Raw genomic sequence first — 17,782 nt, 5'->3', positions numbered from 1 at the left:
AAATGTTTGTTGTGAAATTCAGCAGGTGGGTTGCTGTATACTGACATCTACAGTCCCTGCCCCCCCACAGTAATCTTAGCTTTCTCACTTAAGCTGTCAAATTGTATTCTCCTCCTTAGTTCTTTCACTGGAATTTTTTTGTTTGTATCTCAGTATTCCTTCATTTTGTTTATTTCTTAATTCACTTATTCACTGTGTAAACATTTATTAAAGCACATATCTGTATGCATTGTATCTAACTGCCTGGTCCACATACCCACTTGGATATATAATGTGCATATCAAACATAGTATGTCCCAAGCAGGAGTCCTGAATCCCCATCACCACCTCCTCCTGCAGTCTTCCCTGTCTCAGTAAATTTCTTGCTCCTACTGGTTATTCAAGTAGGTGCCATGGTTAAGCACTTGGCTGCTAACAGAAAGGTTGGCAATTTGAACTCACTAACTGCTCTGTGGGAGAAGGGTTTGGTAGTCTGCTTCTGTAAAGATGTATAGCCTTGGAAACCCTATAGGAAAGTTCTGTTTTGTCCTATAGGGTCTCTATGAGTCAGAATCAACTCGACAGCAATGTGTACTGATTACTCAGGTCAAAAATTTTGGATTTTTTTTCTTCCTCTATTGCATTCATAACCCATATCTAGTTTATAAGTAACCTCTGTTGATTCTGCTTTTTTTGTCTGCCCAAAATCTGACCACTTCTCATCAACTCAACTGTTACCACACAAGTCCAAGTCACCCATCACCTCCTTCCTGAATTATTGCTACAGCCTCTTAACTGGACACTCTGCTTTCTCTCTTCCCCCCTTACCCGGTAGTCTATTCTCAACAAAATAGCCTGAGCGAACTTTAAAGAATGAAAGCTAGATTGTGTCACTCATTGTCTCAAAATCCTCAGCACCTTCCTATTTTATTCAGAGTAAAAGACAAAGTCATTACAGTGGCCTACAAGACCCTACATGATTGGCCCCTCATTACTTTTCTGACTTCACTGTCTAAAACGCTCTGTTCCACTCACTCCACTTGAGCTAAACTGGAGTTATTGCTATTCCTTAAACATACAAGTATGCCCTTGCCTCATGGCTTTTGCAACTAGCTGTCCCCTCTGCTTGGAATTCTCTTTAATCTCTAAGTCTTTGCTCAGATGTCACCTTTTCAAAGAGGTCTTCTCTGACCACCTATTTAAAATTCTTACTTCATACTACATACATCCAACTCCCCATGCCTCTTATCTACTTTATTCTTTTCTCTATAGCTCTTATCACTGCCTAACTTGCTTTATATTCATCTGTTTGTTTATTGTATTTATCACTTTCCTGTCATCCCCAGCCCCCATACACACACGTTAACATGCAAACTCCAGAGGACCAGGGCTTTTACTTGGAACATAGTAAGTGCACAATCATTATTTGTTGAGTGAGCAGATGATTTTGTATATGATGTAGAAGCCAATGACGTAGCATATAATCTCAGGAAATGGATATCTTCCAAAGTACAAAATATTTCTATATGTCTTCAAGGCTGCACCTAATTTCTAGTTTCTCATCTGGAAATAAAAATGGAGATTTAATAAACCTAAAATGTTCCATGAGCGTGGTGAGATCTATCATTTGCTTACTGAAATAGGACAGCCTGCCTAATGGTCAATACTCAAAATGTTAGTTTTCAACGTTGTGTGATGACAGGCTGAGTGGTTGGCATTTTGCAGAAATCTATTGAAGTTGGGTGTTAGAGAAAATGAGGCCACATTGATATTAGCTTTTCCACGTTTAGTTTTGGGTAAAGTGTGTATAGTACACATGATATTTGTTTTGAGTAAAATCATGAAACAGGGCAATTGTTTTCCACTACACCCAGGAACAGTCCTCAATAGTATTACCTGGAAGTCTAATGAAATCTGCATTCCTGCAAAATAGGGAAATCCATTTCTGGTTTGGTCCATAGTTTGAAAGTTATCCATGGTCAATAGTAGAGGTTAGAATTCAGAACAAAGGACAAAGCCAGGCACAGCTGAGAACCAGAGAACATAGAACTCTCTCTGATCCATAGCTGTCGGTCCTTTCAGACTAAAGAAGGCTCTACCCCAGTAGCACACAACTTAAAACATGCGTTTTGCAGAGGGTATTCAAGGGTATTTAAGGAAAGCCAAGATCTCTCAGGAATACTGTTATCAAAAAGCTGTGTATTTAGAAAGGACTTTTTGTAATTTCATAAGCAGAACAATTTCTGCAAAAAAACAGTAGCAGCCCAGGCATAGAGATCCCAGCAAAAATCAGTTCTGGACATAAACAATGTGGGACCCACCGATGAGGCTTCGTGGAGCCAGGATACGTCAAAAAAGGAGATCTGGCTCGGGCAGGTCTGCTTAGTCTCCCTTAGTTACGTGTTTTCAGTAGTCTTTTAGTGAGGAAGCACTAGAAATCAATATTTGAATCTACTCTATATCATTATTTTTTTTTTTTTTTTACTCTATATCATTATAGTTTGTTAGATATAACAATGCCCAGGTGAACTGTATAATTACTGTATCTTAATTCTCATTTCATATTTCAGACTCATTCCTTATGAGCTAATTCTTTTGTGGTCATCATAAAGACCCAAGTTAAAGAACCTTCTCTTTTCCTAGATAGATATTCGAATTGACTTGAGTCCACTGGGCTGTTGTAGCCAACATTCTGAAGACCAGAATAGGCAGTCCAAGGAAGTAAGACTCATGTTAGAATGCTGTTTTAAGGAGGCTTTTTTTTTTCTTTCTTTCAGGTTAGTATTTACATTGTATAAGCAAATTTAAAATACTGTCATCTAAGCTTGGTGCCTTTTGCTTCCTAAAACTTATACCCTCTTTCTATAATTTTATTTAAATTATTTAGTGGGTGTTCAATAATTCTGGCTGGAAAGGCAAAATATGTTCTCCCTTTATGACAAAAGTGTTACCAGAGAGAGAAGCATTCCTTGGAGTTGTGCATTTTGGTGATGTAGGAACTGATGAGGAAAAAGAACAAAGTGAGTCACACCTCAGCTACTAGATTAATGCATCAAATTAAATGTTACTATTCAAGAAGGCAGCAGAAAGAAACTGCTTCCATGGCAACTGCTGTCATAGTTGTATTTTTACTCGTCTTTCAGTAAATAATGTAAAAGCCAAATAATACAGACGTAGTGATTCTTGTAATGCATTACCTACTTTCAAATAGCAAGAGCTCTGATTTAATGTAGTTTAATCTCTCTCTTGAGTTGGTATTGTCAATTTAATATCCAGCAAGCATTCATCATGAAGGGTAATGTATAGAAGTCATTTCATGTAAATGTCCAAAGATGCTTTGCCAGTGGGAGTGTATTGTTACAGAATCCTCCTGGGTTGCTACATAGTCATTAAAGAAAATCTTAGTGTGACCCATTAGGCTAAAAACCCCACTGTTTTCCCCACTCCCCCTAATGTTAGATGTAGCTTCTTTTCTTTGACTAGCAATGAAGAATTCTTAAAATTAATTTTTAGTACAGCCAAACTCACAATTTATTTACTGGACTGTCTGTTTAGATTATCAATGCCTATTGTTCCTTTCTGTCTTCGGTGTCCATCTTTTGTTTATATCAAACTTTAAGAGTACCTCGGACTGAGGGGTGATAAAAAAAAAAAAAAGAGAAGATGACTCTCTTTGAAATTGGCTAACTTGGAAAAGAATTCCTGTAAAAGATTTGGTCAAAAGTTAAAATTCATACATTCATGATACCCTTTTTTCTCTAACATCAGCTTGGATAATTGGGTGTTGGCTGAATTTCTATCAGATTAGAAGTTCCATCTTTGCTGGCTAGATGGGCACAGAGAACAAAGCCAAACGATGACCTGCTTCCTTTATTGGGAGACACTGATCTGTCTTGTCCTGAGAGAAGGGTGTGCTTTGCTGATGTTTTGGTCTTGCTACTGAAATATCCTTCAAAGGCTGGGACTTCAGCTTCCTTAGTTTAAGGCTAAAAGATAAATTGATTAACAAAATATATCATGTGTTCACACTACTTAAGATCTCATGAAATGCTCTATTTTATAATAAATTGTCACGTTTTAATTCTTACTACAATCCAAACTGCAGTTTAACACTCCAGAATGGAAGGCATCCTGGGTTTTACTTTAAAAGCTGGTTCCCGAAGCCTCTGTTTGTTAGCAAATACTTAGGAACACTTTGAAATTTCATCCTATTAAATCAATCCTCAAGCTCTCTGAAGTCTGTCTAGCTTTAAAGGCTGAGGAAAGTTCTCCTGGGACCCTTTCTCAGCTCTATTCCTGCCCCCAGAATTCTCATTCCTCAAATTCTTTAGTACTTTTTGCCCATATTCCCAGTTTAGAAATTAATCATGCTTAAATTGTGCATGTTGTTTTGAAAATAATATTTATTATTTAAAGTATTTTCACTCTTTATGGCTTCTCGTCTCATTTCCCTAACCAAATTATAAACTTTTTGATGTAAATACTAGTTCTCCTGTATCTTTGCATCTGCCACGGTATCTGGCACAGTATGTCACTCAAGGTAGGTATTCAGTGCACACGTATTAATGGATTAACCAATAATACTGTGAATTGGAACATGCTGGGGGAAAACATGATGCTCTTCTTCCTCACAAGCCACCTATTTAAATGCATCATGGCAAGAAGATTCAGCAAATTACCTCAATTTGGAAAACGGCCTTCATGTAACACAGCTGTTGCACTTCTCAGGATAATGATTCATATTGTTTTAAAGACATGACAACTTGAACAAGGTCAAAGCATAATATGTAGTGGTAATTTGCAAGAAAAAAAATTTGCAAGTTTTTTAGAGTGTAAGTTCCCCATTGGAATTTTCTAGAATATGGCCAGTTATACTAGGAGATAACTTTTAAGGTGGGGCTGACTGATATCCTTTCTGAAGCGTTGATATATTTTTCTTCTTCTTTTTTTTCCCTCCTTTTACTTTGCCACCTCTTTATTGAGCTCTTTTCATGTGGCCAGCCTTTTGCTAGGAATTTCCTGTAACATTGGAGGTCTGGTGACATAGTGGTTAAGAGCTTGGCTGCTAACCAAAAGGTGGGCAGTTCAAGTCCACCAGCTGTTCTTTGGAAACCCTATGGGGGCAGTTATTATATAAATTAATCCTCACACACATCCTGTTGGTAAGCTATTATTACTTATATTTTAATGATGAGGAAACATTGAGGCCTGGAGTTTTAAGGACTTCTGGCATAACATTTGGCACTTTTTCTCACTGAGCTGAAGCTAACACCTTCTATTTCTTTGATGTATGACCTTGGACAAAAACATCACTTATCCTCTCTGTGCCCTTTAAAAATGCTTTTCTTCTACAAAAGGGTAATAAAAATATCTGCCCTACCAATCTCATGGGGAGCTGTATTGTTCTGGATAGACAAAATAGTACTTTAGACGATTAAAGCACTAAAAAAAAAGTAAGGCATTGTAATTTTTATTTTATACTAGTCTGTAATGGTCACCAGTGTGCTAACTCACAAGAAGGGATTAGAACCAGACTGTATTTTGAGATAGTCTGTTGAGTTTTTTTTTTTTTTTGTACTTTAAAATTCCTAAGATTAATTTAAGGAGCCCTGGTGGCACAACAGCGAAGCACTCGACTGCTAACTGGAAGGTTTGTGATTTGAACCCACTATTGGCTCCATGAGAGAAGGACCTGGTGATCTGTTCCCGTAAAGATTACAGCCTAGAAAACCCTATGGAGCAGTTCTACTCTGTCACATGGAGTCGCTATGAGTTGAAATCTACTCGACAGCACCAATAACAACAAGATTAATTTTACAAAATAAAAAAATTAGAAATTAAGGTGAAGAAAGCTCTAGATTTTTTTAAGGATTATGGCATGGTCTACATAAAGCTAAAATATCTTGATATATTCACATATTTGGGTTTTTGCTTTGTAGAAGAAAAAGATCCAAAGGCTGGATTTTTATGTTTCTCCAGATACAAGGTAGACCCAGCCATAGTCATCTACAGAGGAGTCTCCACTGTTGAAAGAAAGTAACATATTTTCCTCCAATTTATTTCAGTTTACACAGGACAGTTTATTTCTTATTAGAATTTGTTTATTTGGGTCACTGGATTCTGTGTCTCATGTTTTTGGATTAAGAGAAAAACATACTGTGCGACCACATTGGTCCAAGTCTTCCCCAGTGAAGCTTCCTCTTTCCTCAGCTGCCCAAACCATCTCAACAAAGCACACTCCTTCTGGAATTCATAGGTTATCTAACACTGTTTCCCCTCTTCCTTCTTGTTGGTGAATTTCCGAATTTGTCTTTTCTAATGCGTTATAAATATCCTGCATCCCAGAGAAGGGGGGGATTGAGATCTTGTGAACATTTCCCACTATGCTTGAATAAAATGGAGTAGAAACTCTCGAAGGGCCTATTGAGAAATCACAGGAGTAGGGGGAAAAAGCCATTAGAAAAAAAGATAAAAGGAGAGAAATTACTGCCTGAAAAGGTCCATACATACATACATACATACATATATATGTTTACCCATTGCCGTCGAGTCAATTCCGACTCATAGTGACCCTATAGGACGGAGTAGAACTGCCCTCCCTATAGGGTTTCGAAGGACAGTTGGTGGATTCAAACTGCCGACCCTTTTGATTAGCAGTGGAACTCTTAATCACTGTGCCATCAGGGCTGTGTGTATACATCTATATCTATCTATCTATCTATATAGTTTGTTCATATATATATGGAAACCCCGGTGGTGTAGTGGTTAAGTGCTACAGCTGCTAACCAAAAGGTGAGCAGTTCGAATCCACCAGGTGCTCCTTGGAAACTCTATGGGGCAGTTCCACTCTGGCCTATAGGGTTGCTATGAATCTGAATCGACTCAATGGCAATGGGTTTTGTTTATATATATATATATATATATAAACAAACAATATTATCATAGCAATGAAGGAGAAAGAAACAAGGAAAAAAAAATGACCTATACTCCCTCTAGAAATCAACTGTTCAGCTGTTGTACCTTTTCCATGATTTCTTCCAGTAGTGGAGACAGTTTTATTAATCCTGGCTTGTAACTCTAATTATTGCGTTTTAGTCTTTCTTGTACCCCTTCTCCTGGGAGCCCAGCTCCATAGCCCTCTTCTTTAGGAAGCAGAGCTTGAATCATTCCATAGGTGTCTGTTCAGTCCTGCTTGATACCTCTCAGGGTTTCTAAATGCTGTTTGTAAAGCATTTTATTGTCATATTGATATAAGATATATATAGATGTAAGTACCTATTGCTGTATGAAAGTGTATATAATCAGCAAATGCCTGCTTTTTATTTCTATAAGTAGTCATCTTTTTCTCTTGTTTTCATGTCCATATTAATGCTAATTATTCTAGAATGTAAGTCCTAAGCAAACATAACTGTGTCTCTTTAGCTTATGTAATGTATCATACACGAAGTTGAGCATATATTGTTCCTTAATATTATAGCATTATTTGATGATAAGGTGCAAGATAAGTCTTGGCTGAGGAATTTAACAATCTCATAAGTTTACTCAATTAGATGCCTTTAGGTGCTATCTACTAAAAAGAAAAAAAAAAACGAAGAAACAAAAGCACATTGTTAAGATGTATAAATTGTTCCTGGGCGAAGGAGGTTTGTGTATATAATTGGGTTGAGTTGTTTTTGTTTGTAGGGCTCCTGTAATTTCCCTGTGCCAGATTCTGAGTCAAAAGAAAAATACCAAAGTGCTCAGGCAACAGCTGTTTCCAGTCCTTCAGGGTAGTAATTCTGAGCCCTGGGTGTGCTCATTCTTGTCATGAAATGATGCTCTTTGGCTGTAAAACCCCACATTCTTCCATAGAGCTGTTATAGTGAATGTCCTTATGAAAACAAGTATTAGTCATCAAGGTTGTTTAACAGATATCTTGAAGGAGCAAAAAATGATTATGACATTATGTGTGGTTCATGAAGTCTTCTCTGAAGTAGTCCTCTGATCTGATTTGTCTTACTGAATATATTTCTAAACCCAACTGTATACTTCTGCTTTGTAAAATAAGAGCAATACTGTAGGTAGCCTTTCTCTCTTCGGTGGGTTTCAGTGATGCCAATCAGTCAACTCTAAAATCAGATTTAATCCACCTAAATGATATGGCTGTATATTACAAAACTTTCTATTCACCTCAGCTGGTCTTCTAATTTTTCTACCATGTTGGAAGAAGTGGGCTAATATTAGGGAAAAACAAATAATACCCAACAGTGTAATTGGTAAAGCATTAATTATACCTGCTTTGAAAACGTATTTAAAATAGACTTTTATCAAAACTGTATAGTATTTTGTTTAAAAAAACTGATAAAATGGGATACCATAGAAATCCTAGAAATTAAAAGCTATTTTAGTCATGTAGAAGATAGAGCAGAATTAACACAATGGTAGGGAAGAGAATCACCTGTCAGGTATTTATTTTGGTGTAGAGAAGAGTTGTACCCTACATACAAGTGCAGAATGTGGGCAGAGAAGCAGGTATAAGAAAAATGGCATACACCAATGTATTGAAAATACCTAAAACAGATACATTAGATGAATATACTGATACCACTTTGTACAGATAAGTTGAATGCTGTGAAGAAATCTTAAATCATTTTACCTGATAGGTGGATTCTTACTCATCTTTTGAAACTTTGTTCAAATAGCACCTTGTCAATGAGCCTTTCAGCACCCCGGTGCTCCTGGGCAGGGCTCAGCCTTAGTTCCTGTGGCCCCTTAGTTACACTGAGGCTGGCAGCTCTGTAACTGCTTCCCTGAAGACTGTCACAGAGGCTGTGTCCCAGCCATCTTCATACGCACAGTGGGACTTAATACATGGGTGTATCTGGCAAATTAAATGAAAATTGATATATTTTAGGGAAGGGCCATTAATCTACAAGAGCCTAACTGGTTACAAAACCCTTGTGATGTGAGTGTGGAGATCACAGTCTAGGAGAGGGATGGAAAGCGAGCACACATTACACTGGGTGGAGGGAGGAACAGATAAAGTGCCCTCAAATCCCTGAGGAACGAGAGTTCATTCCCCGCCTGCGTGCAAAGGAGGGCTTCAGGCGAAGTGTGGCACTCGGGCTGCCGTTCTAGGATGGGTAGCATTTTGATCATCCAAAGTGGAGGGAGGGGGCAAAGAGGAGCAGGGGTGGTACTGTGGAGAAGGTGAGATGGGAAGTATGGGGCAGGGGAATGTCAGGTGTGTTCATGCAGGTGTCTGGTTGCTGTGCATGAGCACTTCACAGACAATTGGCTGCACCCAGCACACCTTAGGAATGAAGCCTGCAGAAAGGACGTTTGTGAGTAGGAAGGGGGCCATGTAGGTGTTGTATTTATCCTCGTCCTTTTTTTTTCCTTTTTCTGATAGGGTAGCAAAGGGGAGTTTGGATTCTTTGACCCAATGGATTTGTTAATTTACATTATTTATGACCCTTCTGTGAGCTATACTAATCTTTAACACCCAGCAAATGCGATTCACATCTAGATGAGATTATCTTTGTATTTTGAGTTAAGGCCCAATAATGACAGGATTTATAAATGTGTGAGTTTTAAATAAAGAGAACATAAGTACTCACAAAGGACCAGATCCTAAGTGCTTCCTGGAGTTGGAGGGTTGTGCCATCCTATTTTACTGTCACGTTCGGCTGGTACGTCAAGTAGAGAAAGTTTCAATTTCTGATGAATATCCCAGTGCGGACATGGTTTTTCACTTAGCTGAGGAGAAAGAATTGGTTAGTTTTGTGCACAAGACGGGCTGAAATCAAGCTTTAATTAGCCAGACTTTTGCATAATTCATCATGTTCATTTTAGAAATCCAGCAGACTATACTTTTGATTTTTACCACACTACGTTCATTTTCAACAACTGGTTGTCTTTTATTTGTTCCTTGCTGAACAAATGTTTAGATCTTCCCAGAGAAGCCGTGACAACTTACCTAGTCTCCTTTTAATGACTTGCTGTGTAAAGATACATAAATGAATCGATACACAAAGAAGCCGTTCTTATATTCTTATTAGATATCACTCTTGGTATGTATATAATCAGTTTTAAAGACAGGAAAGTTAGCTTAACTTCTGTCTTTTTGAATCTGTAGGCTGTCCATCTGGCCCAGGCAAGCTTCCAGATTGAAGCCTTCGGCTCCAAATTCATTCTTGACCTCGCATTGAACAAGTAAGTCTTTAATCATAACGCTGTGAAGAAGCAGGTGCAGTAAAACTTCGTGTCTGTGATACTGTATAGTTAAAATAATTCCTGTTGTTGAAGTCATTGATATTTTCCAGCTGATTGTATGCCACATAGCATACAATCAGCTGGAAAAGACTCTGTAAAAGACTCTGAGTAGTCCTTTTTCCTCTTTTTCTGAAAGAAGACATTCAACACTTAACATGTTAAAAATCTCAGATGAAAACAGTTCACTATCTAGTACTTAGATATTATGCTTCTAAATGAAATAAATATTCGAGTAGCACCAGTAATTAAATGTTAACTATAGTACCATTACTATATATTGAGAAGCATGAAAAATTAACTGATGCAAGTATAATTAGACCTAAGTCTAGATATTTTTTCTGTTTAACCTTTCATTATGTAATTCACCTGGCTTATGCCTGAAGAACAAAGGAAGTAATGACTTGAAAACACCTGTTTTGAGAAGGATCTTTTCTTCACAACTTGCTGTAATGCAGTTTCTTAGGAATTCTGGTCGTGATGAAAGTTGCCCCAGTTTTCTCAGGGATTGTATTTATGTTGATATTTTAACTTTATTTCCTACGTTGGAACCCGTTGGACAAACGTCTTTGTACAAAGCGTGAACAGGAGCTGTCAACTTAACCAGGGCTCTTCAAACAGAGCTAGCAGTGGGCCTTTCTTTGGTGAAAGAGATTTCCTGTGTGGTTTATTTTAGTCATAGAAATTCCAGTCAGTATTTCATTCATTTTTAAATGTAGATTCTGTTTTTAAATTTTTATTTATTGTGTTTTTTGTGAAAGTTTACAGAGCAAATTAGTTTCCCATTTGATAGTTTGCACATAAAGCATTCTACGACATCGGTTTCATTCCCCACGGTCTGTCAGCACTTTCCACCCTGGGTTCCCTGGTTCCTTTCTTCGGTTTTTCTACTCCTTCCTGCTTTCTCATCTTTGCTTTTGGGCAAATGTGCCCTTTTGATCTTGCATAATTGGTTGTTCTAAGGAACATGTTCCTCTCGGGTGTTATTGTTTATTTTATGGGCCTGTCTTTTATTTAGCTGAAAGGTGGCCTTCCGGAATGGCTCCAGTCAGTATTTTAAATTCTCATCATTATTTCGACTAGAACTGCGTCTTTGGAAGAAAAGTACTGTTTGTTTAATGCCATCAGACACTATAATGTAGGTGACTGCTGCCAGTATCTGAGAAATTGCAAATATAAAAACAACTAATTTCTTGTCTGCAAAGTTCTGTGAGCACTGCAGAAAAAAAAAAAAAAGTGCAGAGTCAGCTTGGTGCTCCTTACTCAAGTGTTATTGCAGTTTTAAGTCAGAATGAATCAGCAGAACTCAGAATTTCTTGTGTTAAAAGTGTTGCAGGTTTTCCTTTTTCAGTCTACTGAGCACTGGTTGAGTTCCTTTTCACCGTGCTGTGTCAGCAGTGTGCCTGCCTAAAAGATCTGTCTTGCTAAATCTTAGAATATGTTGAGTAGCAAGATATGGCTAATTTTAGTTTGTTTCAGTCCTCTATTCCTTTAACTCTTACTGCAGTGGAGACTGTCATTCCAGACTGTAACACGGTGATAGCGACTGACACTGCTATGTTTTTTGAACATTAAAACATTACTGTCACTGCCAAGCCTCCCAATTAATTAGCAGATGACTGAGAAAGGATCACATGGGATGTTCAGAGTACATAGAGTCTGGAAACACGTCAGAAAATTCTTTACCATTAACTTTTAACATGCCAAGGAGTCAAGTTGAACACCTACTGTGAGCAGTCTCTGCCTTGAGGAGCTTACAGTTGAGTTGGGGGCGAATAATAGATATATAACTTTAGAAGAGTATAAAATGTGTTGAATAGAGGTTAACAGGGAATGCCATGGTAGCATCGAGGAGAGGCAGTTTTACAGGCTGGAGGAGTGTGAAAAGGCATCTTGGAAAAAGTGATGCTTGAGCTGAATCTTGTAGAAAAACTGCTAGTCAGGAAGCAAAATGCTGGGGATGGGAGGGAGGGGAGGAAAAGAGAAAAGGGTGCTCCAGGCAGAGACAGTATGTGCTAAGGAGGCAGGGCCATGGAGTGGTGTGGTATGCTCAGGGAGCATAAGACTATTGTTGAGCTTCAGATTTCAGTACAAGACTGAGGCAGAGGGAGATGAGTAGGGAGAGGTAGGCCTGGGACAGCTCATAGAAGGTCTTGTATTTCACGTTCAAGTGCCTGGCTGTTATTCCCTAGACTGTGAAAAATCAAGTAAGAGGAATAAACAGAGATCCTGTACTAAGGAAGTGCTAGAAGGCATGGAGAAGGGAGGGTGCTGTCAAGACATCTTCTGTTGGTAGACATCATTAGGATTGATTAGATGTAGATGGCAAGGCAGAGAAAAGAAAGCTGACAGGCGCCTTGATTGGTCAGTGTGGGGGTGGTGGTGGTGGAAAGTGGCATCCAGCTGAAATTGGTAGCGCCAGGGAATGAAAGGTTAAATGGTGAGGGGAAGAGGATGTGAAATCAGGAGAAACCTAATATATTTGAGGGACTTTGGGACACGCATAAGGAGCCCTGGTGGCGCAGCGGCTAAAGCGATCAACTGCTAACCAAAAGATCATTGATTTGAAACCACCAGTGGCTTCATGGGAGAAAGATGTGGCTTCCATAGAGATTTACTGCCTTGGAAACTCTATGGGGTTGCAAGGAGTGGGAATCAACTTGACAGCAATGGGGTTGGTTTGAGACATACATGGTGCCGTGTCTTTGAGGTAGCTGGATATAACAGCCTGGAGCTCAGGGGAGTGGAGGGAGCTGGAGATTGTAGACCTGAATGTCCAGGAGGAGCCACCAGATGAAGCTGGAAGGCTGAGGGTTCCACAGCTGGGACAGCAAGTGTAACAAGTGCTGAGGCAGTTGTAGAATAATCAAGAAGAACAGAGGATGGGCATGCTGGAGCATGGTGGGAGATGTGAAGATGAAATCAGGGAGAAAGCAGGGCCAGACCATGTAGGACTATCGTCCAAGGTAAGGACTTTGGATGGGAAGACTCTGGAGGGCTTTAAGTATGGAAGCAATGTGATCAGATTTATATTTGTCCCAGGATATCCTACTTGTGTCCTCAGAGGACCTTTAGTCACATTCCTGTCAGAATATTCTCCTTCTTAAATTTTGTTTTGTTTCGTTTTCCCCCTAGATCAATCATTGCTCCAATTTACAGAAGGTTTAAAAAAGATTGCTAGGTCAATAATTTTTTAACGTGTATCAGTCCTTGAAAGTCCCAGGGGATCTAAGGATTGTTTCCTCCTTATGATTAATTAGAATTATACCACAGCCCATATTGTTGTCGTTCTTGTTAGGTGCTGTTGAGTCAGTTCTGACTCATAGTGACCTTATGTACAACAGAACAAAATACTATATAGGTAATATACTGTCCGTATTACTTTGAGTCACATTCGCTGGTGTCTTCAGCAAATATTTATTGGGAATAATCATGATTGGAGCTGTAAAATGGTTAACACTAAAACCATAGGTTCTGGAGTCAAACAGACCAGATTTGAATCCAGGCCTGCCATTTACTAGTTATCTGACCTTGGACAAGTTTCTTCTTTGTTAAATAACAGCTTTATTGAGATGTAATTTGCATACTATAAAATTTACCCTTTTAAAGGGTACCATCCAGTAGTTTTTAGTATATTCACACAGTTTTGTACCAGCATCACTATCTAATTCTAAAACATTATCATCACCCCTAAAAAACACCCTGTACCCATTAGCAGTCACCCCCCGTATCCCCTATCTCTCTCCCCTGGCAACCACTAATGTACTCTTTGATTCTGTGTGTACTCTTTGATTCTGTGCATTTGTTTGTCCATTCTGATATTTTATATAAATGGAATCATAAAATATGTGGTCTCATGTGTCTGGTTTCTTTCACTTTGCATGATGTTTTTAAGATTCATCCGTTTTGTAGCATGTATTCATACTTGATTTCCTTTTATGGCTGAGTAATACTCCATTCGTATGGATATATTAACTCCTTAAGCCGTAGTTTGCTTCTTAAGCTGTACTTTGTTGTAAGGACTAAATGAGATGGTGTGTGTGCTTATATATGCCTTGCTGATGGGAAGGGTGGGCTCAACAGATACTTATAATTATGATTAATTATTATTACTGCAGTAAGGCTGGGTGTTGGGCAACTCTGCATTGAAAAAAAGGGTCACTGCTTTCATGGATCTTATAATCTAGTGAGAACAGCAGAATAAGTCTTATAAGAAGCCATACTGCCTTTCCTTTGGTTCCAGTCAATACTCCTTTCTGACTTCAGTTAATGAGAAGGGTGTGGTGCACTGTGTGATCTTTTCCATCATGAAAATGGACTAAAGAAAAAACTGAGTAGCATTTTGGCAGGCACATGGTTGATATGCATTCATGGTAATGAGCACTATGAAAACATACTTCTATTGAGTTGAAAACATATTTGTGATACATTTGGTATTTTTGCAGTTGTCCTACGACTGCTTATAAGACATTTCTTTAAAGAAAATAAAAAGACATGTAAGTATTGAATATTCAGAAGTGTAATTTCCCAGGCTATCTGATTGGGTCCAGTGTGTATGCTCAGGCCCTAAGCATGTTCTCCTCTTAATTGTGAAAGAAAATCCCTGTGGTCTTTCTGGTCTCTTCTCAGAGCAAAAAGGGATGAAATCTCAGGGTGCATCAAATGTAAAATCTTCTGGTTAAAAAAGCAGCAGTGTGTTCCTAAAGGAACACTATTCCGAGTGAGAGAAGATAGGCGTGTTACGGCCTCTCTTGTAGGTTTGTCCCAAATGATGTCTAGGGAAAGCTCTGATTGGGTGAAATCATGTTAGATGTCGACAGTAGGTGGCTATAACCTAAAACTGAGGAGAGGACCTGAAACTAGCAGAGTAAGGACTTTTCTTTGTTAGGGACCAAGTGAGCTGAAACAACTCTGGCATTGGATAAGGCATTAGAGGGGAAATGCTAAAAGTTGTATTATTATTACTGTAAAATTTGTGCCAAGCTAAAATAACCATGTATGTGTAATTATCAACTGTATATGGTTTGAATTCCACATTGCAGATTCATAGGCTTTGCAGTGTGAGCAGAAAGTTCTGCTGTGGATAGGCTGCCTTAGGAGAAATGCAGGGGAAGGCTATGGGTGAACAAGTATGGTCTTTGGAGAATGCTCTCTTCTATCTCTCCATTTCCCTGAGAGGGTAATGGCTTAGGAATAATTCCTAAGAAGTGCCTTGGATAAGGAGGGCATCACTGGAGATGTGTAACCCTGTAATGGAGAAACCCTTTGTTCCTCTTCCTACATTTTCCTCTTACCCACCTAGAACAGAGGGCCCCAGGGGACCTTTCTGCTTTGGGAAGTACTGATGAAGGACTACCACCTTTTTTCCATACCTATTGCTTGTTCCTCTTTATAGGGAGGAAGAACAATTGCGCAGAACCTGACATCTATTGAGCCATGAGCTGGGCATTAATGGAGTTACTTTATCAAAAATGATGGAACTAGTAGTGCCTGGGGTCTTAAAAGCTTACAAGTGGCCATTCTAGGTACAACAATTGATCTCTATTCTCCTGGAGCAGCAGAGGAAGAAGGAAAGTCAAGAATAGGAGGAGGAAATGAAATGTGTGCTAATTGCCTCTATGAACAACTTCCTCCTTTGTCATGAGACCAGAAGAACTGGATGGTGCCTGGCTACTACTACTGGACATTTTGATCAAAGATTCTATAGAATAAGGACTGAATGAGAAGATTCTATAGAAGAATCTTGATCAAAAGTGGGAAAATGTGGAAGAGAATTTCAAATTTTTATGGAACCTAGACTTTCTGGAGCCATGGAGGCTGGATGAACCCGAAACTATTGCCCTGACGTAATCTTTAAAACTTATACCAAAAATATCCCCAGAGGTCTACTTAAAAACAAACTGTACTTTAGCTTAACTAGTAAAGAATGTCTGCTTTGAGCATTGTGCTCTTTTAAGATCTATCTTTGTGGGATCATACTGACAACAGTGAGTCAAAAGATTAGATGGGAAGCTTAGAGGGCAGTGAGTTTATGTTAATGGAGAGGAACAACTTAGAAAAGGTGGGTGAGAGTGGTTACACAATTTGAAGAATGTTATAATTGTCACTGAATTGTACATGTAGACATTGTTGAATTGATGTATGTTCTGCTGTATATATTCTCAACAATAACAAAAATGAAATAAATTGTATATAAAAAAGAAAGCTCTCTGCCCTCCCCCCACCTCCCCAAATGATGGAACTAGGCTTTTTTAGCCTCTGAGACTAAATTTCATGCTCTGGGTTAGAAGGAGTTTCCTTGGTGCTTCTCGATCTCACTCAATAATCATGAAAAGCCAAGTACCTGCTCTTGCAGCTCTAGCTCCTCTGCTTGTGAGTGGGTAGCTGGCCTGGATCTGTCTACCTCTTCAGGCTCCTGGAAAGCCCCTTTGGTCTAAAGTTTCAGTTGCATTTTTTAATCTCACTTGGTTAGGAAATTTGTATTTGGAGACTGATATCCTGTCCTCTTAGGCTCTATCCTTTTGTGTGTGTTCTCTGATTGATTGCCCGGAAATTGGAGGGGTGACTGGCACCTCAAATTAAGCTCAAACAAATCCCAGGGGGAGACAGTGCTAGGCCAGGGTCACATCTAGGTTTGAGCTTTGGAAACACGTAGATGATAGTAACATTTAACCACAGGCATCTCTGAAAAGGAAAATCAGTGTCATGTCCCTGGTTCAGAGGAGTATACAGTCCTCAGCTGGGACGTTGTTCTGTGCAGAGATTATTGCACTGACTTGTAGTGATGCTTCCCTTTCCTCAGGGCTGGTGATTGAGGTGTACGACGATGAGAGTGTGCAGAAGAATGGTGCTTAGTGGTGTGCTGTGAGGATTCACAGTCCAAGTGGTCTTTGTGTCTCCACATGGAAAGGGGTGGCCTCCAGAAAGTGTTAAATAGGAATAAAAGTTTGATGGAAAGGCAGAAGTAATGTAAAGTCATTCTTGATTTAGAAAAAGGTTTTCTGATTTTCTGAGAATCAGAGGTGTTTGGTTTAAGATCACTAACTAGAAAATGCTGATTTAAAGAAATGTATGCACACAGTAATTTGCTCGTTAAAAGTAGTTCATATCGTGCTTTTGAAAGAAGCAAGCAGCCACATTGATGTAATTTCACTTAGGTTGAATAGCTTAACTTCCTTGCTAATTGGCATGGTTAATTCATTCTTCATTCGCTCAACATTTATTGAGCATCTAGTTTGCGTAAGATACTGTGCTGAGTCACAAGGGAAATTTGGAGTTGTGTAAAAGAATTCCTCCTCTCCAAGAGCACAAAGTAGAGAAATGAGATTAAAACATATATAAATAGCTTTCAAACATGACCAGAAGTGACTTGTGAGACCTAGGTGTTGAGGAAAGTTTTTATGGAGGAAATGGGATTTAACTTCAGTTTTAAAGGATGATGTCTTGGTTTTTATTCTCCTGGTAGCAGACCATGAGGCCAAGATTCCAGGAAATACCTGTAGGGGAGTGGGGAAGTGAGATAGGGAAGGAAAAAGAGCTAATCAAGGTTGAG

At 38.9% G+C, this 17,782-nt stretch overlaps 1 protein-coding gene across 2 annotated transcripts in view; it reads left to right on the top strand.

Moving 5' to 3' along the window:
- Positions 1–17,782, top strand: part of ADAM23 (ADAM metallopeptidase domain 23) — a 167,438-nt gene that overhangs the window by 23,345 nt on the left and 126,311 nt on the right. For both annotated transcript variants that reach the window (XM_003406108.4, XM_064286766.1), the window contains exon 3: positions 10,097–10,173. In XM_003406108.4, coding sequence (XP_003406156.1) covers positions 10,097–10,173 — 77 coding nt within the window. The remainder of the gene's footprint in view (positions 1–10,096; positions 10,174–17,782) is intronic.

This window comes from Loxodonta africana, chromosome 6 (genome assembly GCF_030014295.1).
Source record: "Loxodonta africana isolate mLoxAfr1 chromosome 6, mLoxAfr1.hap2, whole genome shotgun sequence".
In the NCBI taxonomy this organism is placed as follows: Eukaryota; Metazoa; Chordata; class Mammalia; order Proboscidea; family Elephantidae; genus Loxodonta; species Loxodonta africana.
Note: the sequence above shows the minus strand (reverse complement) of the source record. Positions and strands in the feature narration are given on the sequence as shown.